The sequence below is a fragment of the Channa argus genome, chromosome 6 (genome assembly GCF_033026475.1).
Source record: "Channa argus isolate prfri chromosome 6, Channa argus male v1.0, whole genome shotgun sequence".
Classification (NCBI taxonomy): Eukaryota; Metazoa; Chordata; class Actinopteri; order Anabantiformes; family Channidae; genus Channa; species Channa argus.
Genome location: NC_090202.1, coordinates 6,585,254 through 6,610,446, shown reverse-complemented (window position 1 = coordinate 6,610,446; position 25,193 = coordinate 6,585,254). Strand labels below are relative to the sequence as shown.

Sequence of the window (25,193 nt, the reverse complement as noted above, 5' to 3'; positions counted from 1 at the left end):
TATCTTACCCCTGTTAGGACATTTCCCACAAAAACTGAAAACCAGTAGAGATTTGCAAAAGATATTGAATGAAGATACACTGTCTAAGATCCATGAAGGTATTGACGTTTACCACTGAATAAATGAAAACTTGTTGGTATGAGCAAACTAATCAGTAGTTATTTAGCCTCTGGAAACCATGAATGTAGTAGTACAGGTCTGTCTGACCAATATGGTGGACTGATCATCAGCCCAACATAACTATCCATAGAGCTACAAATTAAGTTATTACACTTATGAGCATTTATCAATTTATTTCAATTTGTCCTACTGGCAAAATGAAAAAAACCGTGTTGTTAATTAATGCGCTCTTATCTGCAGTACATGCCCATTTATCTTCTATGATATGAATATCCCATTCAGTCCCAGCCCTTCGTGGATTTAAAATGCGTTGGTCGCATTCAGATTAAATATTGAGGACACATTGCCTCTTGTAATTTGGCCACCCTCTGCTTTAAAAGAGTTTGCGGCCTTTAACTGGACTTGAACTAGTAGCTTGTTAGCCTTTTTAATAGATGAAAAGTGAGCTGTTGGTTGGAGAGCAATTACCCTGTCTCATTCATAACTATCTGCAAAAAAAAAAAAAAAAGGCCACAGCGCTGCCTTCGATCTGAAAGAACCAATTAGTGTTTGAGCTACAGCATAATTTAATTAGGAAAAACTCCCAGACTGTGCAGGTGTGTTGTTCTTGTATTATATCCTGCTACAGAAACAAGGAGGAAAACATTTAGTAAGAGATGGGGAGGATGGGGGTCCGAGTAATGGGAATTCCCTGTGTGGTCTTCACTCTTGTGAATGTCAGCTAGTTTAGTGGATATGAGAATGGTTTTGGATTGTTGGTTTTAATATGGGAAAAGCAATGTTGTAAAGTAAAGCATGGTTGGTCTAGTTAGCTCGAAGTTTGTGATATCAATGCTTAGACGTTTCTCTTATTATATCAATTTATCTGTTCCAATTTAGACAGTTATACAGGGGTTATATTAAGTTGTTCATTTACCTGACATTCTATTAGGCACACCCAGCTAATGTAATTCATTAAAGGTATAGGGTTCTATTAAAAAAAAAAATACAAATCTGAATTAATGTTTTATTTTAAATTGTTTTACATTTTGTAGCCTGCAGTTTTTGGTACTATATTGACTCACTGACATTTTTGGCTGCAAAACAACCTGAACCACAACATAGATACTAGTCATAATAGTGATTATCGCCTAGTTTGTGATTTACAGTACGAGCTACTCCACATCTCAGTATTGCTGTAATTGCCACTCTATCCACATTGCAAGAGAATGAATATGAAGAACTGACTAAACCTTTTATGTTATTGTACCTCTTCTAAAATGCTTTTAACCTAAGTGTTGAACCCAGTGTGTTCCTACTATTGAAGTGTTGTCTAACTTTGTGTTTGTGCTACTTAGAGTTGAAGTTTCTGTGGGCATTTTATGTTCTTGCTTTTTTTATGAGCATGCTTTTTTTTTTTTATCAATTTGTTTTTGTCTACTTACATAGATTTGTCTGGGTTGGGAACCAGTTTTTATGTAGAGTGCTTTCAGACACTGAATGTGATAATGGTCTATACAAAAAACTTGACTGGAATAATCATCATCACCATGCCACCCCTGCAAATGACTTGGCTGTTCTGTTTGACTAAATGAATACCAACCAGACTTATTTCCTCAATTCAATTAAAACAAAAATCCTTATCCATAAAATTAGCATAAAATTTTTTTAGTTTGTAGTTTATATGAAAATAAAATGAGTGGGGTCTTGATGCCTGGTTTTCATGTTTTCTTTTTACTACAACATCAAATCCTGCTGACAAACCATTTGCCAATTTAAAAATAATTGTCTTAAACCACTGAATAGGCTAATTGTAACGTTAATGACCAAAAGGCACTGTGTTTTGTGCTTGGTTGACTCAAATTATTATAATTCCACATCTGAATTGGTGTAAAACAGGGAATTTGATATCTTCCAGTCACTTTCTTTATAACACTGCCCCTCTGTTAGGATTAGACTCGAGAGACTCTCTGTACCTGAACACACTAAATGTACTATAATCTATTTTTTGGAAAAGCTAAGAGCACAATAGCTCTGTCAATATTTTATTTGTATCTTTTTTTTAAGACCTTATTCATTTCAGGCTTTCTCAGACTTATTTAGTCACATCCCCAAAAATACATTTAAAACATCGTTTTACAGTTTCTGATATTGCTAACTAATTATAAATAAATCAAGTGTTCTGATAACAAATTAGCTGTTTTGTTTATCCAACTCACATCTTTTACTTTTTTAATCTGTTTCCAATTCAGAAACCATTCTGCTTCTTTACTACAGTCAATCATCACCAGATGTCATTGTCCTTATTTTTTTTTTCTGTGTCACATTATGACACTGTGTCCACTTTTTGCCCTGATCTCCAGTGTGTGCAGAGCCAATGATTGTGGTACATACGCATTCACACGGTCTTGCTCATGGAGCCTTAATCTGGGCACATTTTGTCATGCTGTACTTTTTAGTCAACCACAGGAATTTTTGATTTGCCCCTTAGTAAATATTGCAGGAAACCAAAGCTTTGTTCTAATTAAGAACAGTGTTTCAGAATGTACGAACTTTCTACACACACTGCATTTTTCTTGTTGAACAGACAAACATGATTTCGAAAAATTATCTAAAGCAACCTAAATAAAATTTCTCTCGTGGTAGAGTATATTCTTAATATCTGCTAAATGTAATAATTGCAGTGCTGCTAGATTTAATTTGTATTGAAAGGAAAGTAAGACTGCGGGCAGAATAGTTTCTTAGTGAGCAATGTATGTTGATCACTAAAACTGTTGACTAATCTGTATCGCAACCCACAGGGAAAATAGATGCTGCTGTAAAAATGTAACCATCCCAAAGTTAGGACTGCATTACTGGAAAACAGGGGGTATACAAGGAAACTTACAGAGTGTTTCCAGTTTTATTTAACTTCTAGGCAAACAACAAAAATATGTTAATGCCAAAGTATCTATGAATTGTTGCCATGTGTCATTGATCAAGTTTCTGATTTTTGTATGATATTTGTTCTGTTCTAGTTTCACTCGAAGTGCAGATCACTCCAAGTCATGGTGAGATTAGTCTTGGAGAGTCCAAATTCTTCGTGTGTGAAGGTAAGTTTACCAAAAAACCTTCAATAATGAAGACTAATTATTTTTTGTTTTGATTGTTTTTTTTTTTAAGTTCCACTTTTACATTGTTTCAAGAATATTTCTTAAGTAAATATTTAAACAGAAGAAATTCAGGCTGCCATGAGTGCAGAAAATAATACTACTCATAAAAATAATATAAGTACTTATAAGTACATTAGCATGTTAGTGTTTTTGCCTGTGGAAAGTCTCATGTCTGTTAACATAGTTGACCCAGCAGACAAACACTTTGATTTTGTTTAATATGGACAAACCATCATCGGTTAAGCTACGACTAAAAACTTTTATATATGGCATTTTTAAACGTACATCCTGTCGTTAAGGTTTCCCTGAGATACATTTCTTGCAAGAACAAATAAGTCTTCATCATTTTTTAAGTAGTTGAAGCTTGAAATATGGAAGTAGGGAAAATCCACATTTGTGTATGTTGTCTAAGACTCACTATCTCTCCTGTTGCATAATTTCTCTCACAGTTAGCATTTAGAATGTCATAAATTAAAAAAAACAAAAACAAAACATTTTTGAGTTTATTTTAGTGACTATTTTCTTATTCTACTTTTCTGACATGGTGGTTGTTTAAATCTTTAAAACACAAGGGTGTACAACCCACAGTCTGTGGGGCCTTGTAGAACTCACTGATGTTTCATAGATACCTGTTTTCTTATCTACTGGTCTTTACTTTGTTCTTAGTTGTAGGCGTTGCCAAGCACATAGACTGGTTTGGACCAAGTGGGGAAAGGATAGAACCGAACAGACCGGACATAACAGTAACCCGTAATGATGAATCATCTTCCACCCTCACACTGTATAAAGCTGGAACTGAAAATGCAGGGACATACAAGTGTGTTGCTACCAATGGAGACCAACATGTAGAGTCAACCGTAAAAGTAAAGATTTTTCGTAAGTATTGACTCCATCTTATGCCCCCTCCACATTATTTAGTGGTGTAAGCACAGGAGAAAAAAATGCTGTTTATTGAACTCATAGTATTTTATTGACTGCTCAAGGGCAACACATTACTCTTTTTCTTCTCAAGTGAAGATGGATTTTTCATCAGTTCAATAAATGGTCGGAAGACTATTAGAGGTCTGCTTAATGATCCTGTCTGTTGTGCAGTTCTTGTGAGTAATGGCTTTTATTTTCCATGAATGCCAAGCATCAGCAAATGTCCATTGGAGATGAAATTTTTTGATTTTTCAGAAGGATTTTTTTCTGTTATTTCAGTGTCTGTTTTAAGTTATTAGAAGTTGACATCAGTGTAGGTATTTCATACTAAAATCGATATTCAGTGTCGATTACAGAATGAAATTTGTGTTTTATTATTCTTCTGATTGCTGTTAACAATAAACATTTGTCTTATCTCTATAAATGTTGGGAAAACTGAATTTGCAGTTAGAAATGGTAACTACATGTGAAGCACCTCATAGAACTTGTAGCCAACTCTCAAACTCAGATAGTTGCAATAAAGACACAAGAAAGGTGCAGGATATTTCCAGTTTGTCTTTAATGTAAGTGAGACTAGTTCTTAGACATTGAGACGTTTTCTGGCTGTTCCCACAGGGAAACAGGGAAAGCATTCAAAGCCGTACTTTGGTGCATAAATGCACCATATCGTGGAAACACAATTACCTGATCTGGCTTAGCGGGAGCTTCAAGCTTCATCTGAACTATATAGAGCTTTTTAAAATGAAGACTGCGCCTTCTGTCCTCTATTTCTTTCAGTACATGCATTCTGAGGGAAAAGTTTCAAGGCAGCACGACTTCTTCTCACATATGTACTGTATATGGGCACATTAATATTGCATCCCAGTCTTGTACTAGAAACAGCTACGGCCAATAGGACTAGTTATGCCGCGCAATTGACAGCTTCTGCCGCCTATAACAAAGGAAATTCATAGCAGCAGCAGTTTGCCGTTGTAATGCATCTCAAACATAGAGCAAAAATTAAATAAGTAAACAGTAATGGTGCCCGTTTTTAGGTGGCCCCTTTAAGATGTCTTTTCCTATTTAGGCTGAACTAAAAAATGCCGCTCCAAAGGCGCTTCAGTATTCATTTACAAAGGTACTGGCACCCTTGTATTAGCAGCGTGATGTCTGCTGCCAAGGAGACTCATGTTCACAATACATTCTTTTCACACATATAACTGTTAACCGAGTATTTATGTGCTGGTGCACGTTTTTCATATTTCAGACAGGTTTCAGACTCAAATAAGGTTGATGTGTGTCAAGTACAGCATGACCATAAATTATTATGGTTACGGATTCAGTTTTTGTGAGCAACACATGCATGTGAAAATAATTTGAAGAAAGATGGAGACTCCCTTAAGGACTGCTAAAGTATGACATCCAGCGAGTAGTCAGGGGTAACCAAGGTTTTCCCTATGAGAACAATGCAAAACCAATGGTGAAATGTTCACACAGTGCCAAAAAAAAAAAAGATACAATCCATGAACCAATCAACAATCAGTTTGGATAGTTGGATAAGGTGCTAACCACAAAGTTATGCGGACTGAAACCTGGGCTTTTCATTTACAGTCAACATGTAAACAAACATTCATCTTAAGCATTGAGCCTTTGTCTATATGTAATATTAACACCCATGTTTACAAAGGACTATTTATTACCACATCACCAACAGCATAAAATGGCCTCTTTAAACTAACACAGCATAGCATCTGCTTCTCTCTGTGTGAAGTTGCTCCTCTAAAGCGTCCTGTGAGTGAGGTACGTTCACAGACACTACAAAGTGTAGGTCATCCTCGTTTTGTTGAAAAGACCTCTGTGCGAGGCATTGAGGCACAGTACGTTTGGTGTTTGATTTGTTTTCAGAGCCGCAAAAGCTCTTTTTCCTCCCTTGTAGAGTATGTGTGAGACCCTCCCAGCAGAAATCAACCCCCTGGGCATGGCACGAAATAAAATGTCATCATAACTTTACATACTTTGTCCCCCATCACCCCAGTGTCCCTCAGGTCTTTCACAAAGCGTCCAGGGTCAACAATGATTTCCCACCCCAGTTTCATACCTTTTAGAGGCTGTATACCTAAACCAAGCCCCACGATACATGAGGGTACAGACAGACATTTAGAAATCAGGTTCAGGTCAGGTTCGGTCACATAGGTTAGGATAAATAGTCATAATTGTAAAGATTTAAAACTATAAAAAAGACTCCATGACTGTCTTTATTATAATTGAAATTGCTATTAAATACTTAAATGATGAGCCTATAGGGGCCATGTTACTTCTAATTAAGTGGTTGTACTAGAAAAAAACACAGCAAAAATGTAACTGTGTCGGGCTTGGGTCAGGTTCGAACATAAAATACAATGTGCTTGTTGGGCTCTAGTACATTGTGCACAGAACAGGGTGTAATGGCGTGTTAATCACACCTTGAATGAGCAGTGTAAAAAAGGGTTAGTGGAAGTTACGGCTGCTTTTTGTAGCTAAAGAACTTTCGTGTGTGTCTATGTTTATACATTCAATTCAAGATAGAAACAAGCATAAACAACTTTCAAGCCTGAAGCATATGAGTAACTTTTAAGTCTATTTTTCTGCTCAAAAACATGTATTCTGCTCAAATCAGCAGGTAAGCCAAGATTGAATTATGTTAAGCACCTCTTTAAAAGCTAAATTGAGAGAAAATGTCCTCTTACCATAGTTACGACAAAGTTGGGTATGGTCACATAATGTAATGGTATTTTCCTATGATTGCCCACGGTAAGTTGGTGTAGAATTGGATGTTTTTTTTTTTCTATTAACAGATGTCTGGTGAATGGGCGATTTTTCCAGGCTCACTTAAAAAAAAATTTCCCCATATTTTTCCAGAAATATTGTAGTTCTTTATGAAAAAAAAACATAATCAATACAAACACAGTGTGGGCTTTGTAACTTAGTATAAAGACATTTTGTGCATGTTTTATTACAGAAAAAATCACCTTCACAAATGCACCCTCACCCCAAGAGTTTACTGAAGGAGACAATGCCAACATTGTGTGTGATGTCATCAGTTCACCTCCACCCACCGTCATCTGGAAATATAAAGGAGCGAAAATACAAATGGAAAAAGATGGTAAGAATTCTTTTCTCCACAGTTTTGGGGATTATCAGCTTTAAATTTAGTATTTTATCTGAATTCTAACTGTTTTGCAAACACTGACTAGAGGATATTAACAATTTTAAACATTTGCATAGAGTGTAGTTAGTATAATTGTTGCATAACATCTTTTTGATTTCATTATATTGCAGACAGTACTTGTATTTCTTTTAAAATGAAAACTGTTGTCTGTCAATCAGGGATATACTGGTAGTAATCATATATAGTAATCACACTTAATAACACGGTTAAAATTGATATTCATATATACCAGTGTCAGGAACTTTGTTGTTCATGCCCTGCTTGTGTTGCCAATATTATCCTGAGTTCATCCTATGCTTTGAAAAGGAAAATTAATTTGCCTTTGATTGTGAAAATACTTCTTGCTGTTTTACACCCTTGACACTGAGCAATATTATAACGTGTGTGGTATCATTGGTATTGCTTACTGGAAAATAATAACACAAGCTTATGTGGGCTGTAATAGTATTTTGATTTACAACATGATTAAATTTATTTGGACAGCGTTTCGTCTGAAGCCGAGGGAGTTCTTTTGGGTTTTGGTCATATTTCTTCTTTTCCGTGGCTGGTAGAAGCAGAGTTGTCCATTGTTGCAATTGACAAAGTGGAAGTAACATGCAATATGTAGCCAAAAGTAAGATTTTTATGGTTTGTTTCAGTTTTTATTGTTGTTGTTGTTGTTTTTTAGCTCAGATTAAAAAAAAAAGGCATACACTTCATACTAATCGAGCTTGATGAAAATGCATATTACATTTGTGGATATTAAAATAGCCATTTAAGTAAATGTTTGGCATAATTGATAAAATCAGCCAAGACATTCTGGGTGTATTGCGTTTTATTACAAAGCTATGTTGCCTTCTTGATAGAACACCAACAGCTGTTCATCATCAGATGCTCAAAGTGAGTAACTTGTGCCTGATTTAAATTTGACGGATATGTAACACTCATGACGCTACATTCATCTTCTCCCTTTCAGTTCGGTTTAAGGTGCTAAACAACAATCATCTTCAAATCCGTGGCATAAAGAAGACAGACGAGGGCTCGTATACCTGTGAGGGTCGCCTCATGGTCCGCGGCGAGATTGATCTGCGGGTCATCAAGGTCATTGTGAATGGTTAGCACCCCATTCTCTCACTTTTTCCCTGGTTCTTTTTGTTCCAGTGTGCATGCTTTTGTGTGGCAGGTGTCCCATGACGCTTAAATAAGCTGTAGATCCTTAGAGGCAACCAGGCTCAGCATCAATGTGGAAACGGTTGCCCAGAGCAACCGTGTATCAAAGATGTTTCATGCTAATGAAGTCTGTTTCCTGCAACTTCTGAGCCTAGCAAATGAGTGTGCCTAAAATAAGTATTCTGAATGTACCATTGCATCTGTTTCTGTTTTTCCTGCTTTCTGTGAACTATAGCTTTGTAACTGCCTGCCTACATATGTATCTTTCCACCAATTTAGTTTTCTTTCTATGAATGTTCTTATTCTCTGTCTCAGTCCTCCCGACCATCAGGATATGGCAATCAGAGGTGAACGCCACAGCAGATGTCAGGCAGTCTGCTGTGTTGACTTGTGCTGTTGATGGCTATCCTGAACCTATGGTGACCTGGACGAGGTAAAGGTTTGCTACCGACTGAAAAAAAACAAATGCTTTCAACTTTTCCAGTGGCATCTGTCAGATGCCAGCACATTATCCTAATAAAAATAATGTGTCTGCTAAATTGTAGAATTACTGTGACTAGACCAGACATATAAATCAAAAACATTTGACCCAATAAAAAAAGGAAAAAGAAGCAGCCTAATATAAACAAAAAATTAGTTGCTCTTGTTTGTATGTTTGTGACAGCTCACATATATTTAGTAATATTTGAAGAGATGTAATTAATTAGGTTTAATTAAACATGAACTTGCTGCGTCCTATTACCGTATATTTATGTTATGAATATTGTTGGAGTCTTCTACAATTTAGCGTGATATCAGGAAATTTGTAAATTTAGTCATGAAAAACTCAGGCACAATGTAGCTTTATTGGTTTGTCAAAACTAAGATGAGTTTTGTTTGGTTTTAAATGTAGTTACTGCAGTATTCACATTTAAATGCTCTCAGTGAAATACACAGAATACAGTCATGTGCAATAATACAGCACCTGCAACTAGTGAAAAGCTATATTGAAGCCAAGTGACACAAGTGATGACAGACGGAGGCCAGAGAGCATTATTTCTTTCAAATTTCTGGCAATGGTGACAAAATCAAGTCATGAAAATGAAAATACACTCTCAGGCACCAAATGTCAATAGGCTTGCAAAAGAACAAACATTTCGAAAGAAAGAAAAGCAATTGCCCTCATTTTCGGGAATACATTTCTGTTTTAGCTTTCATTTTTGTTCATCACTGCAATTCAAATTCACCGCTCAGTCTTTTTTTATTTTGTCACTCTTAGATCTAGAAACTTCTACATATTTAAAAAAAAAAAACCTAAGGGTTTTCAGTATGAAACTGGTTGAATCCTGCAGAACACCTTGTAGAGTAAGATGATGTAATTAGTAAGAGATTAGGAATGAACAAAGAATGATGAACGCTTGCATTTTCCACAGGAATGAAGTCCTTCTTGAAGCAGGGAAGAAGTATAGCTTTAATGAAGATGGCTCAGAAATGACAATAATGGATGTGACCAAGCTGGATGAAGGAGAGTACACCTGCACTGCCAAGAATAAGGCCGGGGAAAGCGAACAGGAGCTCAGTCTAAGAGTGTTTGGTAGGGAGCTATGTTTTATATACATACATGAACTAAAATGGCAATTTAAAATCATCCAAGTGTGTGGGAATGAGGTATAAATGTATGTAGGTGGGAAAAGAACAATAGTACGGTTATGCGTCTGTTTTATAAGGGGATGCAGGATGAGGTGTTGCTTCAGTGTGGGTTGACATTGTTTCATGTAAAGATGAAACCCAAGGATTTAGAGAACTGGCCAAGTGATATGAGCTTAGCTGAACTCTTTAAAGTCAGTCTTGTTTTCTTGTGTGGTTTTTACTCACAATGTTGTTTTTGTTGTTGTTATGTTTTGAGCTCAGCCACAATTTCACAATGTCAGTTCAGATGCTAATGTCAATTATATTTACATGTATTCAGCTGATGTAGATTATTTCCTACGTTCTTTATTAGTCAGGATCTGATTCTTTACAGGTAAACAATAACCATGAAATTACTTAATTACTTGTTTTCCTCTTTTGCAAGATTTACCACATTATGTCAAAGATGTTTTCTGACTCTCAGAGCTTTGGTTGCAGAAGTAGCTGTAATCATGCTGTAACTGTTGAATTTAAAGCTGCAAATATGGTTTTCTGATCATTGTTAATTTTTTTTCCCAGATCCAGTTTTGCAGTCAATATCAAATTTGATTAAACATTTGTATTTCTTTCATAATACCGCTGCACAATGCACATTTAGCCATAAAGATTAGATTCAAATTTCAAGAATTCCTCTATACCATAAAAAATGCGTAACATGTATTATTCATCAAATTAATTAAGGAAAGAAAATTGTTTACCTTATAACTCAGGATATCATACTCATATGTTTATGTCCATTAAGAACTTTCTAGAAAAGTGTAGATCTGTAAGTGGCATCAAGGATTTAGCTGCTTTTGTGAGTTATTACAACAATGGAAAATATTCAAAACTCAATGCTCTGCCCTCACCTTACTTACTGACATACACAATCAGTGTGGTTTACTGTCAATGAATCTGCTGGCCACTGTTCGTCTTGTCTTTGCGGTTCCATAGTCCACTTGTTCATAAGGCTTTGTGCTAAAAAAAATGGATATAGGGTTTTAATGATGAGGGAAAAGTTTTACAGATTATACAGAGTTCGGATTCTGACCCCTTTTCATGGCTGTGGCTGTAAACAGATATTGTGGATTGTATAAATACTTCATTTTGAAATAATAACATGACCAGATAGACATTCCATTGTTTATTTATCAAGCATTGGTTGAAATAACAATGAAGACAGAACTTGGTAATACAGGCATTCAGTTGTTGAGCTGAACATGGTGAATTGTTTTCAATACATTATGTACATTCAAATTAAAAAATCTTATTTCCTAAGCCAAGCAATTGTCCTTCATGGGGTGGAATGAAAACTCCGAAAGCACAGACTTATGCACATCCGGACACTTCAGAAGGATCTTGGCAATTTGCTTCACTCTGATGGTGTCACAGTTGTGGCACCCTGCTGTGCCTTCAGGTTAGCTCAGGTGTACTGTAACTTCTCAGTTTGCTCAACTGTAAACAAAATAAAAACCAGCTCCTTTGAAATGGGCTAAATAAATTAGCTTTGAATCCATGCATAGTTATCACAGCTCTAGCGCTGCCAGGACTGGAAAAGCTTAAGGGTGGTTGTGCTTCCAAAAATTTCCCTCTTACCTGTCAAGCTACTGATCTTCATCCTTCCTTTGAACTCATCCCAAATCCACAGAGTTGCTTTTTTACTTACTGTACTTGTGCTGTCACACTGCCTGGTTTTTCTTGTTTAGGCTATTTCAGTTGTGATGCTTTCGTGTTTGTGTTTTACAGTCAAGCCAAATATCACATACATCGTAAACCAGAGCACTTCAGAGATGGAGGAGCAGATAACCCTGACTTGTGAGGCTTCTGGAGATCCAACTCCCACCATCAGCTGGAGCTTTGGTGAGCACGTCTTCACTGAAGGAGAACAGGTAAAATAATGGAGTACTACGTACTCTGTTTTGGTCCTCAAGGGCTGGTGTCCTGCAGGCATTTTTTTCCTTTTGGAATTAATGAACCACAGCTGGTATACTGATATTACCTGTGTCCCACTGGCATAACACACATGAATTCTAACCTCTAGCTTGTTTTAAATAAGTAGCCCACAGTGTAAAAATGTCACATTAAAGTAGATGCTTAGAAAGAAAAAAAAAAGGTGGTGGTGTGCTGATGCCTGCACAGAAAATAGTAGTCTTTTTTTCCCCTTTTTAAAAAATTTGTGGTACATTTTTTTTGTACTTTGTTATAGTACACTTGTGTGAAATTAGGGCACAGTGACTAACCACCAGGGAGGAACACAGACCAGCAGGACACTGGTGTCTCAAGGAAAAGAAATGAATACCTTTAACCTAAATTCAAGAGGAATATTGATCATGTGCAGATGGGGGGACTTGTGGAGTTTCACTGCATAACACCCTAGATAATATTATGTCCTGCTGATTATTTCCTCTAAATTATCAGCTCCTTACAGATAGCCCAGTGGATCTCATGTAATTAGTTCAGCTTCAGATTCTCAGCCAGTAATGTGCAGTACACTCAGATTTGAATGGAGTTTTCCCAAATGTCCAGAAAGCCAGCACCAGAAACCCAATTATAACGTTTCCAAAATGTGAAAAAAATGAGGCAATAATTAAACTTTGTCTAATACTTACTGTACTTGCTAGTGCACTTGAAATGATGAAGTGTTTGTTTAGCATTTTCAATCACTCTCGCCACTTTATGCTCAAGACAGTGATTGAAAAGTTATTTTCTCAGATCATATACCATGAAAAACTTATGTATCACCAGTGGATCTTCTGCTGCCAATTTTTAAAATTATTTTGGCACTGCATTAGTTAAGATCTAGCTTTTTACTTTCCATTACATCCTTGATACATCTGTATGTTCTCTTGATAATACAGTACACATTTCATGTGCTAACCATTGAAAACAATGAATCCTTCATTGGTATATTCCCATACATCTACTGACCAAATGGCCTGGCTCTTCAAGACCTTTAGGTGTCTTGCTACAGTTGGAAGGCAATGAGGAGGGAAATGCATATGAAAACGTTGCCGTTATTAGAGGAATTTTGGAGCCAGTCCATTACATGCACTACATTTTCTTCCTACAGGCACATCTAAACAGGATCTATCAGGTATGAAATCCACGTGGCACAGAAATGTACTGGGGTAGTGAATGCTTGCAGATTTTACAACCTATCCCCCCCCCAACTGAAATCGAATAATCTCTTATTATTAAAAATGTCCTAGTTGTTTCTTAAAAACCTCAAGGAATGATTTTATCAGAGTTCATGAAATTGATTCAGCTGCTGCATGCTTTCCAAATATAGCCCCAAAACTTCACTGATTTTGTGATAGAAAGTCTATGAGACCTTATCTCATGAGATCAGATGAACATTTGGTTAGTAACATAATAAAAGGGAATCTCCATTTCTGTGTCGCTGCTGCCTGATCATCAAACTTTCCATTACAGCATGATATTGCCTGGACTCAAGCCCACCTCAGTCTTACTGTCATTTCCATAATACAGTCTAACATTTACTGTATGTCAGTTACACCTGAAAATTGAGGGTAAAAGTGCTCCATCCAAAATCTTTTTTGAGTTTCCCACACTCGACCCTTACACACAAAACAGAAGTGAATACTGATCATAGAGGTGGGCAGTGGAGGAGTGGATTATGCTGCAGGAAGGTGATTTCATGTGCTTTATTCCAGATGTGAAAACGGATCACTTTTAAAGTCAATTTTTACTGAATTCATACCAACTACCGAACAAATCTGAACTTTTCACAGCCGCATATCAAGCCTACAGGGCTGACTGTTTGATATTCAAAACCAGATTTTGAGTGGAGCCTCACTCCAAGTGCAAAACACACTACCACCTCCTGGTGCACATCACGACAGGCCTTTTTTTAAAAAAAAAACACCCACAGTGGTAAAGCACATTGACACAAATACCGATGCACTGCCCAATAACAGTTTGCGCCTCTGTCACGTTAGCCACAGAAGTAGCAGTTTTGTGTTTGGTTTTTGTTTTGTTTTTTTCCCCCCAGAACACACCTTTCAGCTAACTACACTTATCAAAGTGCATTTATGAGCATTATATGCCATGTAAGACCCTACATGACAAGCTACATGGAGAAATAGCACACAGAGGCTTGCTCTTTAACATAATAAAGCATTACCCACTCATTCCCTGCACGGCATAGCTGCTGATGTGCCGCACCAAGACGTGTCACGTGGCATGTCATGTGAAGCGCAGCTGTGCTTTGGTGACAGTGTGTTTTGCACTCTAGTGTGCATTATGCTGTGATCTGTGGCATCTTCACAGCTGTCTTCAAAGAAACTATTAGCAGCCTTACTGTTACTGTTGTGGATACTAGGAGTAGATGCTTAGATTTTCCTTTATAGTTCTGATTTGTCAACAGGGGCTCTGATTTCCATGGTTGGGCTTTAATGAATTAATGCCGCTGCTAATTGTTTAATTGTCTTGTTGTGCTTGTTCATCTAAAATGTCAGTCTGTCATGTTGCCTGTAATCATAACAGCTGTATTTCATCTAGGATGGGTGTGACAAGTGAAACAGCATTCAATTGAGGCGGACATGGTGAATTAAAAAAAAAAAAATGTAGCTGTCAATTCTCAAATGTTGAAGCACGTTGAGTAGAATTTCGAAATAATATAATAAACACTAATATGGTAAGATTTAGCAGAATGGTGATGGGCTGGTTAGTGCTGCTCCCTACAGCTACAAGGTCCGAATTTCAAATCTTCCTGCCAGCTATGGTTTGAGTGGAGTTTGCGTGTTAGGTTAATTGGTGATACTAAATTGCCCGTAGGTGTCAATGTCAGTGTGAATGGTTGTTCTGTCTGCGTATGTCCCTGTGATGTCCCTGTGTTGCCCCTGAGGTAGACGGGTGACCTGTCCAGGGTGTACCCTGTGTCTCACCCAGTGACAGCTGGGATAGGCTCCAGCTCTCCAGCAACTCTTAACAGGATAAGTGGTTACAAATATTGGATGGATGTGAGGTTTGTATTAGTCAGGAACCCAGTTCAGATCTGTGCTATGCCATTTAAAAGTGTGGTGACTAAGTTTATTTATGTTTTTTAGTTCTTTAGCTCCTTAAATGGCAAAATTTCTTGTTTAAAGAACTTTGCTCAAAGTATATTAGACACTATATACATTTATGGCACTTTGCAATATTGCACATATGTGAAGTGCTAGACCTGAAAGTCAGGAAGCCAAGTTCTACATAAACAATAAACAATAAATGTTTAGTTTAACATTAAAAATGATGCAGTGTTATGAGTTTTATCTGTGCTGAGTTTGTCGGAGACTTTATACTTTTGACATGTTCAGAAAGATGATGAGTTTTTGTCACTTTTGTCACATTATGCGTTACACAGTTCAACCTTCACCAGTCTGAGTGGCTCAATATTCAGTCCAAATATGTCATATTAGGAAGAATACCAAGCTTGCAAAAAAGCCTCTAAAACTAAGAATCACAAAGAATTTGTACATTTTTATGTTTATGTTTTTGGCTTGCCTCCCACTTTACAGCCTCAAGCAACCCTACAAAGCCTCATCAATTTAGGGTTTATTAAAGATGCCTGGTGGAGTGAATAAACAAAGTTCCTGTTTACATTTAGTGTTACTCACCAAAACATCCTCTAGGTCTAAAGAATCTGTTTGATGCATTTACTGGCTTTATAAAATATTTGCTTAAGTTTCCTTAAAACCTACATTATTGACATGTATGCTTCCATTGCGCTGGATACAGTGATACTGCCAGCTGTGAAAAACACTACTAGTGGTCAAACACTCCACAGGGTACCATTTTACATTTAAACTATAATTATCATAAACTCAATTCCTTTAGAGTAGAATCTTTAAAGTATTAAACATAAAAGTAAAATGAATAGATTTCCTGGGGTCAAGGTTGTAATTATGTTGTCATCACCTTTCTTACGAGAACTGTATGTGTGATGCAGCAGATGAGGGAGGAGCCAGTCTCTGTAGCTTAAGATACTGAGTTTGAGATGAGCAGGTTTAGAGAATTTTGTTTAGTCTGTTTTTCAGTCATGTCATAAACCAAGACAGTCTGATATTCTGTATCAGAATATCAGCTCCATCTGACTCTATGTGACCCTGTTCCTGCTCTGCTGTGGTTCGGGGTTTTAAAGGGTAACATCAAGAGAAACTAATTCATTCTGAATAACCTCCTACACACAATCCTCAGTGTCAGTGGACAAAAGCATTGTCTGATATCCATGAGTAAAGGGATGCATAATGTGAGGATTGAGAGAGATTACGGTGTCATACAATAGAAATGCTGAGGTAGTGTACAAAAGGCAGGATAAAAGGAACATGTTCAACAAAAGGTATGTTTCAAATTCCAATTGGTACCTGTCTGGAGATAGTTTTGTTTTTGTTTATATAGTTATATGGTAATTAAATTTAAGTATTAAACTATTTTAAAACTTTATGTTTTTTGGTTGTTTCACTCCCTTGAATTAATTTGCTGCAAGTTGCTCCAGATAAGTGTTTAATAACTGAAAATGTAAATGAAGTATTTATCCTGGCTTTGTACATTATCTACATAATGAATGCCTTTCTTATTTGAATACATATTAAATATTCGCCTTCGTGCACTTGTTCAAGCTGTAATTATTTTGGAAATATTTTGAAGCAATTTGTAGTCAAATAGGACAAATTATAAAACATAACAGGTCATTTAAGTTTGGAGCTGATTGAGTGATAGCACTTTGTCAAAAACAAATACAAATAAAAATCAAGTTCCAAGACACAAATCTGCTTTTTCAAGCCTGCTGAGTCTTTACCGTCCAGACTGCCAATTAGGAATAGAAGACTAAAAAGAAAAATATTTGAAAAGGTAATGAGATGATTAAAGAAATGTTGTAATTAACGGTGTGTGGCAGCATCTGAAACAGTGGCCTGCTTTAAGTCTTGCATGTCAATGCAGAGAGCGTTGTTTTCTGCAAACACAAAAGGCTACTTATTTATAACTGTGGTGCCTGCTCACTAGTGGAGTGATGCAAGGGGTTTCTTCACTTAAATGCTAGTCAGTTCTCTGGGATCTTCTGGCAGAGGTTCCTAGCAATTAATGACACACAAGACAATGACAAAATGTGTGATCATCAGTTTTAGTCAGGTGTCAACCAATGACTGCAACACCACCGGGGTTTTTTACATTTTGGTTTAATGTATTTGTTTAACGTATTGTCCCCACTCTGCCTTGTCCTCCACAGCCTGACATTACAATTCACGTCTGAACAAAGAGCAAGTATAATTCTCTTTGAATGGAGTAACAATGGGCTCCAAAAATGATAAGTCCCACGGGAAGAGTCACCATATTGTTGTGCACATTTTTGGAGCGATGGTGTTATGGTGTCTTCCATTTAGCATGCTCACATCTGCTGTTGTTCGGTGTCCCTTTGTCTTAAATGATTGCCTGTCATAGATATGACAGTGATACTTGTCAACTCACTTACTGCAGAGGCGGCGCTGCAAAGGAGTGTGTGGATGAGTTGGTAATGTTCCACACTATTAGCTTGCCTGTTTTAATTGGGCTACAGCTCTTTCTCAGCAAGGTGGTGATGTGAGGCCAACTGCTGTTTGTAATGATGTACAGTGCATAGTGTGTTTCACTGTCAGTAGAGGACTTACTCTTCAGAGCCTAGTGAAATTACATTCTCTTCTATGTTTTGTATTTTTAAAGCAAAAGATGAATCAGGGTTGTCAGTGAGAAAAAGTAAGCTGCTTGAATTCAAAGGCACCATACTGTATGTTCTTTGTGTTATTTCTAAGCCTACTGATTTAACTTTAAGACGATAATATAGAGGTTATTTTTGGATGTGGAATCATTGGTGATTTGATTCACTGTTTCTGCCCTACAACTATTCCAGCAAGTTGGTTTCATTTTGTTGACATCTTCTTGCTGTTGCACCTGATGAAATAGCTGTTTATCATTTTACACTTTAGTACTTCTTCTCTATGTGGGCCATCACATCCCATTGTCATGCTTAACATTTTCTCCTCCGTGTCATGAAATCCACAGAGCATGCTGTCCAAAAGACTTTTGTCTTGTGGGCTTTGTGGTCATTTTAACTTGATTTAGCATGTTGTCTATTTTAAGAATTGTTTGTTTTGCACAAGTTGGATTTTATCTGTCAGACGAAATACAATTTTTTTTAATTCAGATGTTATCTAGGCTGTATTCAGCAGAGTGGGACATGGAAATTTTCATTTCCTCAGTAACTCAAAATAATGTCATAAAATGTTGGCCTCATTAATATACGTCCACTGATAGGAAGAGGTGACATGATCAAAACAAAAACAAGACTTAAAATTCTGAATCCCTGCTAATTACATTCTTGTCTTGTCTGCTTCAGATTTGTAATACAGAGAAAAACAAAACAAAATACCTTATGAGACTGTAGCACAACTATAGTGAACACTCAAAGCAGAACATCTGATTTGTATAATTACTCACATTACACAGAACACCTGTAGGCACAGATTTATTTCCAGGTGTCACATGGGGGGCTGCAACAAAATAGCTTGTTTTAAAACAGCAATTACTTATTAGGAAACTCAGCAAGTATTGTTCAATGACTTGATTGTGTATGATATTCCCTGTTGTTTCTCAATGTAGGAAGTACTTTTATGTACATGAGTAAAGACAAAAATAACAGTTGCTATTTTCAACCCCTTCAATTAATTATGAGTTGATAATTGCTCCTGGTGAACAGGTAAACTTATCTCTATTGTTGCTGTGTGATGGATTCACCTCTTCCTGAGAAACCAATAACCTTCGTGTCTGTAAGCATTTATGATATCTGGGTGCCGGTAGACGTACTTGTCTTAAGCTTAGAAGCAGTATTGTTACATTGTGCAGTACAGAAAAACACCTTACAAATCTCCGTACATTTTTTCTTAAAAGAAAACTGATTTTGTCACATAAAGACTTTTCTGAAAGGGAAGCTTAGCCTTTATTATATCTGCCAGACTTGTAGCAAAAAAAAATCTGCCATTCAGCTCAGGTACTGTGGATGAATGGAAAATAAACTGGACACTTAATACTTACATGCAATGTGCATCATCCCAGCTTTGCCTGGATAAGGATTGCTTTCTAAGAAATGCTCTGCCTTTTGTTTGTTGTTCTGTCTCTGTTCTCTGCAGGCATCATGGACTCGGCCCGAGCAGCACAAGGTATTCTAAATGCATGACTTTTTCCCCACACCCATCCATCTCTTATGTCAAGTTGAGTCTAATACAATTCTGGATGGATGCAGATCAAAAGTGATCAAGTAAGAGTCACGGAGAGAATCAACTCTGAGAAAAGATGCAGTAGCCAAGCAGGCCAATGCAAGTCCACCTTTGTTTTTCATGTAAACTTAACATGCATTTACCGTAGCATGTTTTTCTCTCCAAAAAAACAGATTATGTAAATCTCACATTTCTCACATCCCTCTGTTCTCCCACCAACATCTCCAGATATCACTGCCAACTCGTGTTTGTGACTTAAACCTGTATTTTTGACATTAGAAAACACATCCTATAGTTTTAATTCACCGGACCAAAGGCGACTGAAATGTACGTTAGACAAAATGAGATGTCTTTGTGCAGACGCCCAGAGTATCACAGCCAGGCACTGTTCCTGGAAGAAAGTGAAAATTGGCAAGAGAAAGTAGCTGCCCACATAAGCTTGCCTGGATTTAATATCGAATATGTGTTTTACATATGTGATGTCATTGGTGAGAAATACCACTTTGTGATTTCCAATATTAGTGCTGAGTGCACGGAACGACGGCAGATAATGTTTTTGGCTTTCAAATGAAAAGTTTGTTGTGTCACAAAGTCTGCCTTTAATGATCAGGTGATCACTACTTCATGGACAAGATTATTAGATATTAGGATCGCCACAGTTATTTATACTTTTATACCACCTAACAGGAGACGAATGTCTATTTTTAAACCATGTGGTTCCTCAAATAGTCTTGCTATTTTATTTTCAAGTCGTAGTGAACCCTGCACAAAGAGTTGGTCTTTTACCTATTTCTGTAATCGTTTTTTTCAGTAACTACACATCTGACAGCTGACATGCATTTATTAAAAACACAAGTGATTATCAAAATGTCAGAATAAAAAAAAAAAAACACATCTGTGACTACTTACCAGAGGAAGCAAGGAAAAATCTTCTATATCAAGTGCATGTAGACTTAAATTACTTGTTTGTGTAAAACTGATTTCCACATGGTTGTGCAAACCTTTTTGTATATTAGAAATAATAAACTGTTGAGGTAAGTGCATTAGAAATGTTCTTTCTACGCTTGCTGTCTTTGATTGAATTAGTTTTCAGTTGATGGATCATCCACAAAAATGCCAAAACGAGCAGCATACTGTGGATAATCCCAAGAAAGTTCCACACATACTTGGAGTCACAGTGCATCCAGAAAATATTCACAGCACTTAACGTTTTCCACATTTAGTTATGTTAAAGCCTTATTTCAAAATGGATCAAATGCATTATTTTCCTCAGACTTTACAACTACCCCACAATGACAACGTAAAAGAAGTTTGTTTGAAACCTTTGCAAATTTATTAAAAATTACAAAATGAAACAAATCACATGAATACTAACTATGAATACTTTCTGGATGCACTGTAAACATTGATAGTTTGGAGAAAGCACAGACTGTGAGCACACTAATTGATAGTGACAGTGTTATTGGGTATGTTCAATAAAAACATGAAAGATTATGACCTGTGGTTTATCAGCTTAGAACTAATGTGTTTGTTGATATTTGTGACTTTGATGAGGATTAGATCACATTTCGGAACCAAAATAAAACAAAAAACTAGGGAAAGAAGTGTCACTATCTTAAGAGTCTCTCAAGACACCGCATTTAAAAACCACACAGAGGACGAGTATGAGCAGACTGAGTATGTTTGATGCGTAGGCGACTGAGTATTCATTTGACAAGCCATAGAAGGGAAGTTACATTCAGGTGAAGGTACGTTTCTATGCTGGGTCAGTTAAGACTTGGTGAGACATGAGTTTAACGTGCTCTGTGTATTCTCAATTTTATGCTTGGGATGTTCCAGCAGTGTTTCCCTTCTTTGCTGGTTAAAACTAAGGAAGTTGTGCAGCTCTGTAGTTTGATTTATTGGAGGAGCTTGGGTTTTCATTATCTTCCCTAATCTGTCATACCAGGTTTTTAACACAAAAATGTAAAGGGGGCTTATAGAGTAGCTATTCGTAAGAGGCAGTAAAGTCAACAGATTCTATCACAGACGTTTCTAGTACAAAGCCACTCTGGTACATTATGTATTAATGTTGAAAATCCACAGTTATGAAACTTGAATGAATCATATTATTGCAGTAAACACATAATTTTCCTCAGGTAGATAGTGGCCGTCATTGTATAGGGAATGGGTGACTGCTCTTAAGTTCTGAGATGTGGTTTTAGTCACCTTTGGATGCAGTATTCTCTAAAACGTAGGAGCATAGATTTAACAAGGACACAATATTAAAGCTGGCTCACTAAGTAGGACTTGATGTTTGTACATATTGTGGCAATGTTGCACAGATGCAGGAGTCGGAAGCAGTAACACAGGGGTCGTGAGAGAACACTTTCCACACGGGGGTCAGAATAAAGGGGTAGTGCGTTATGTAAGTGTCTCCCTGGTCCTGCTACTCGCTATGCATAATGAATGCCCCAGACATGCTTTGTCTATTGAATTTGAATACAAATAATGAGGGTTTCTATTACACGGCTGCTTAGAATGGGTCCTAATTCAATATGTGTAAAAGCATCCGCGCCATTGTTTCGCCTGCAGTTTGGATCAAAGCCATAAAAGCAACCGAGAGAGGCTTAGATATTCAGGTCTGTCGAACCTTGTTAAAGGAACAATTCACAAAACCACAAAAGCTTGATTTATTAGATGGTGCCCTAATATGAAAACACCTGAATGTCCCGATTGACAATTTGAAGTTGCACTTTGTTTTGAAAATTGCGTAGGAGACATTTTGCTATGCAACGTCTCATCCGGATCTTTAGTAATAGAAAATAAATGTTTAAAATCTGTACAAACATTTTAATTAGTAATACCCTTTAGGGGAAACCCTTTTTATAGAGGAAACTCATGTTGTCTGATACTGGATACGTGACAGCTTAGCGTCACACGACAGCAACAACCACAACCACATAGACCCCATTGACCCCATAGGTCAGGAAGCTACTACAGTTAGAATTTGTAACTCTGCATAATAAATGAATCCACGTATGCCTATAGAGCAGAAAGGTCATTTATACATGTCAGTACGTAGCTGTCTGTTTTTATTTCCGAGGTTTGACACTTTTTGTGAAACTGGGGCATGTGCTAAATGTGGCTTCAAAGAGCACCACAACCTAATACATTAGAAATAACTTAATTCAACAATAACAGCATTTTGCTAAATGATATAAATGCACCGACACTAATTTCTATGTGTTTCTAATATAAAAATGCCAGGTAAGGTAATGCTCTGCCATCTAGCATCATATATCAGTATATTTTCACAATTTGGTAAGCCTCCGTGTGAAAAGCTGTAGGTGGTTTCTAGTGCAATTCTGTCATCAATTATTGATACTCTCCCCTCTACTGTCAACTGTGTCCTTATGTTACAGAGCAGAGTGTGGTGGTTTCATTAATGTAATGTTCTGCTCATTAAAGACACGCTTTAAGATTTATTTTTCAGGTCACACATCTTCCTGCTGAAATGTGCTCTGTAGATATAAATGTGAAAGATGTCCATGGAAAATGGCTGATGTAAATGGTCTGTTTTTTTTTTTAATAAACCAAGTCATTTTCTGCTCCCATTTAGAGTCTGGATGGAAGCGTGGTGGTGAGGAGTGACGCTCGTGTGTCCTCCCTCACTTTGAAGAATGTCAAGTACACAGACGCTGGTCAGTACCTCTGTACAGCCCGCAGTGCCATTGGAGAGGATCGTCAGCTAGCATATCTAGAGGTTCGCTGTAAGTATTCCCCTCTGGATTCACCTCAAACTGAAAAAGCTAGCATTTCCCCATATGAAGTTTATACATTTATTTCTAGTCACACTGCATTTACACAGCATTTCTGAAACCATGTGTTTCCCACTAGATGCCCCTAAAATAAACGGACCAGTGGCTGTGTATACCTGGGAAGGAAATGCAGCCAATATCAGCTGTGAGGTCAAGGCTCATCCCAGTGATGTTTCTATTGTTTGGCTGAGAGATGGACTGCAGCTCCCCAACTCAAACACCACTAACATAAAGATCTTTCAAACTCCCTCAGCCAGTTACCTGCAGGTACACACACACACACGCACTAAACCGCGATTTACACTATAAAATTTACACTGTACACATGCGGTGCCATCCTATGTGTGCACACAGGCACCCCGTGTGTCATCAAGATTTCATGAGCATGGACTTGAAATGAAGGGGTTTTCTTTCAGCTCCATTGTGGGAAAAAAAAAAAAGCTGATGCATAATTCAGCAGCAGGAAAGCTGACTGCAATAAATAAAAATAGGCTACTCTAATGGACAGGCAAAAAGGTCACCTTCAAAGTGTTGGACTAACACATTTTCTCCTCTGTTGTGGTACACTGCCCTCCATATATTCACTGCTTTCTTGTCTTATTTCCCTCCTCCAGATAACCCCTGAGTCTGAGAATGACTTTGGGAGCTATAACTGCTCGGCCTCAAATGAGATGGGTACAGAGGGCAAGGAGTTCCTCCTCATTCAGGCTGGTCAGTGATGATACTGCGATTTAAAATCCTTTGTTTGCATTTACAGTGTTTGTGAGCGTTTCTTCAACATAATCCATATGTAGGATGTATATTTTTGGTAATCGGATGCTAAATGACACATAATGAGTACACAAGGTGGATTTCACTATGGTCCTCAATTATATTGCAAGTAATACAAGAGATGTCTTTTTCTGGCCTCAGGCTTCAGGAGCAGATTTTTCACTCATATTCAAAACACATTAGACTAAAACACCTAGCACAATGTGAGATTACACGGAGCTGTGTTTGTTTAGATGGATGATAAATTTAGATGAAGAGGCAATGCTACCAACATAAGGGAATTCAATTTTCCTTCCCTCTGGTTGTTTAAAAAGTACAAAGGATCTAAAGCTTTTCACTTAGTCCAATGCTAAAAGTGTAACACGGTGTAAAATTTTAAAACAGAGATGTTGCACATCTGAGGTTAAAGTCAAAGGGAATTTATCAAAGTCACAACATTTTCTTATAACATCAAATCACTACCAGCTGATAGTATAGTATACTCACCCACACAACCACTGTTTAAGCCTTAATCTGGATGAAATGCATTGAAAACCCAACATTCTTCACTCACAGCATAACATGGGCGACCACAGTAATTACACTGTGTCTTTTCTTTTCCAACATCAAAACGAATGAACACAGAACTGAGCTCACACCAAAGTGTGTGAATCCAGCACACCCACCAGTATCAGGATATGAACAAGATCGCTGGGTTTAATAGTTTAAATCATTTAAGTTATTTTCTCCAGAATACTGACACATTTGTTTTGATCACTAAATTGACTAACATGAAGGTAAATAATACATATTGAAATCACAAATGTTTTTATCCAATAATTATCTAAAACACGTATCCTTTTAAGGCCTTTAGGGGTGGGGTAGACACGAGGAAAGACAGGGGACACCCATGTCAAGTTTCCAGTCTAAGAGTGCATTTACATGCACATATGTAACTAGGTTACTAGAGGTCTGTATTTACGTACCTCAGATTTTGTTTTTTGTTTTTTTTGGAAGCAGATTTGAAGTTTATAGTCACCAAAAATGCTCCTTTCTAATGTTTTTGCGGGTCCATCAAGAAAGGAAACTGTAACCTGGTTCCTTAAGTGCATGTAAATGCACTGTATCTCGGAGCTGAAACTATTTACAGTACAGACATACAAGGATAACATTTTACATTCACACCTATGGGCAACTTAAGAGTCTTTGGGCTGTGAGAGGAAACAGGATTACCTGAAGG

General features: G+C 37.2%; 1 protein-coding gene across 6 annotated transcripts in view; it reads left to right on the top strand.

The window, feature by feature from the left end:
• The window catches only part of ncam1b (neural cell adhesion molecule 1b), a 66,798-nt gene that overhangs the window by 26,211 nt on the left and 15,394 nt on the right, over window positions 1-25,193 (top strand). For 3 of the 6 annotated variants that reach the window (XM_067508783.1, XM_067508787.1, XM_067508788.1), the window contains exons 2-13: window positions 3,117-3,191; window positions 3,918-4,127; window positions 7,150-7,293; window positions 8,315-8,452; window positions 8,824-8,941; window positions 9,921-10,081; window positions 11,902-12,044; window positions 13,226-13,249; window positions 19,317-19,346; window positions 23,005-23,155; window positions 23,283-23,470; window positions 23,818-23,914. In XM_067508783.1, coding sequence (XP_067364884.1) covers window positions 3,117-3,191; window positions 3,918-4,127; window positions 7,150-7,293; window positions 8,315-8,452; window positions 8,824-8,941; window positions 9,921-10,081; window positions 11,902-12,044; window positions 13,226-13,249; window positions 19,317-19,346; window positions 23,005-23,155; window positions 23,283-23,470; window positions 23,818-23,914 — 1,479 coding nt within the window. The remainder of the gene's footprint in view (window positions 1-3,116; window positions 3,192-3,917; window positions 4,128-7,149; window positions 7,294-8,314; window positions 8,453-8,823; window positions 8,942-9,920; window positions 10,082-11,901; window positions 12,045-13,225; window positions 13,250-19,316; window positions 19,347-23,004; window positions 23,156-23,282; window positions 23,471-23,817; window positions 23,915-25,193) is intronic. The other 3 variants (XM_067508784.1, XM_067508785.1, XM_067508786.1) reach the window with 3 other exon arrangements.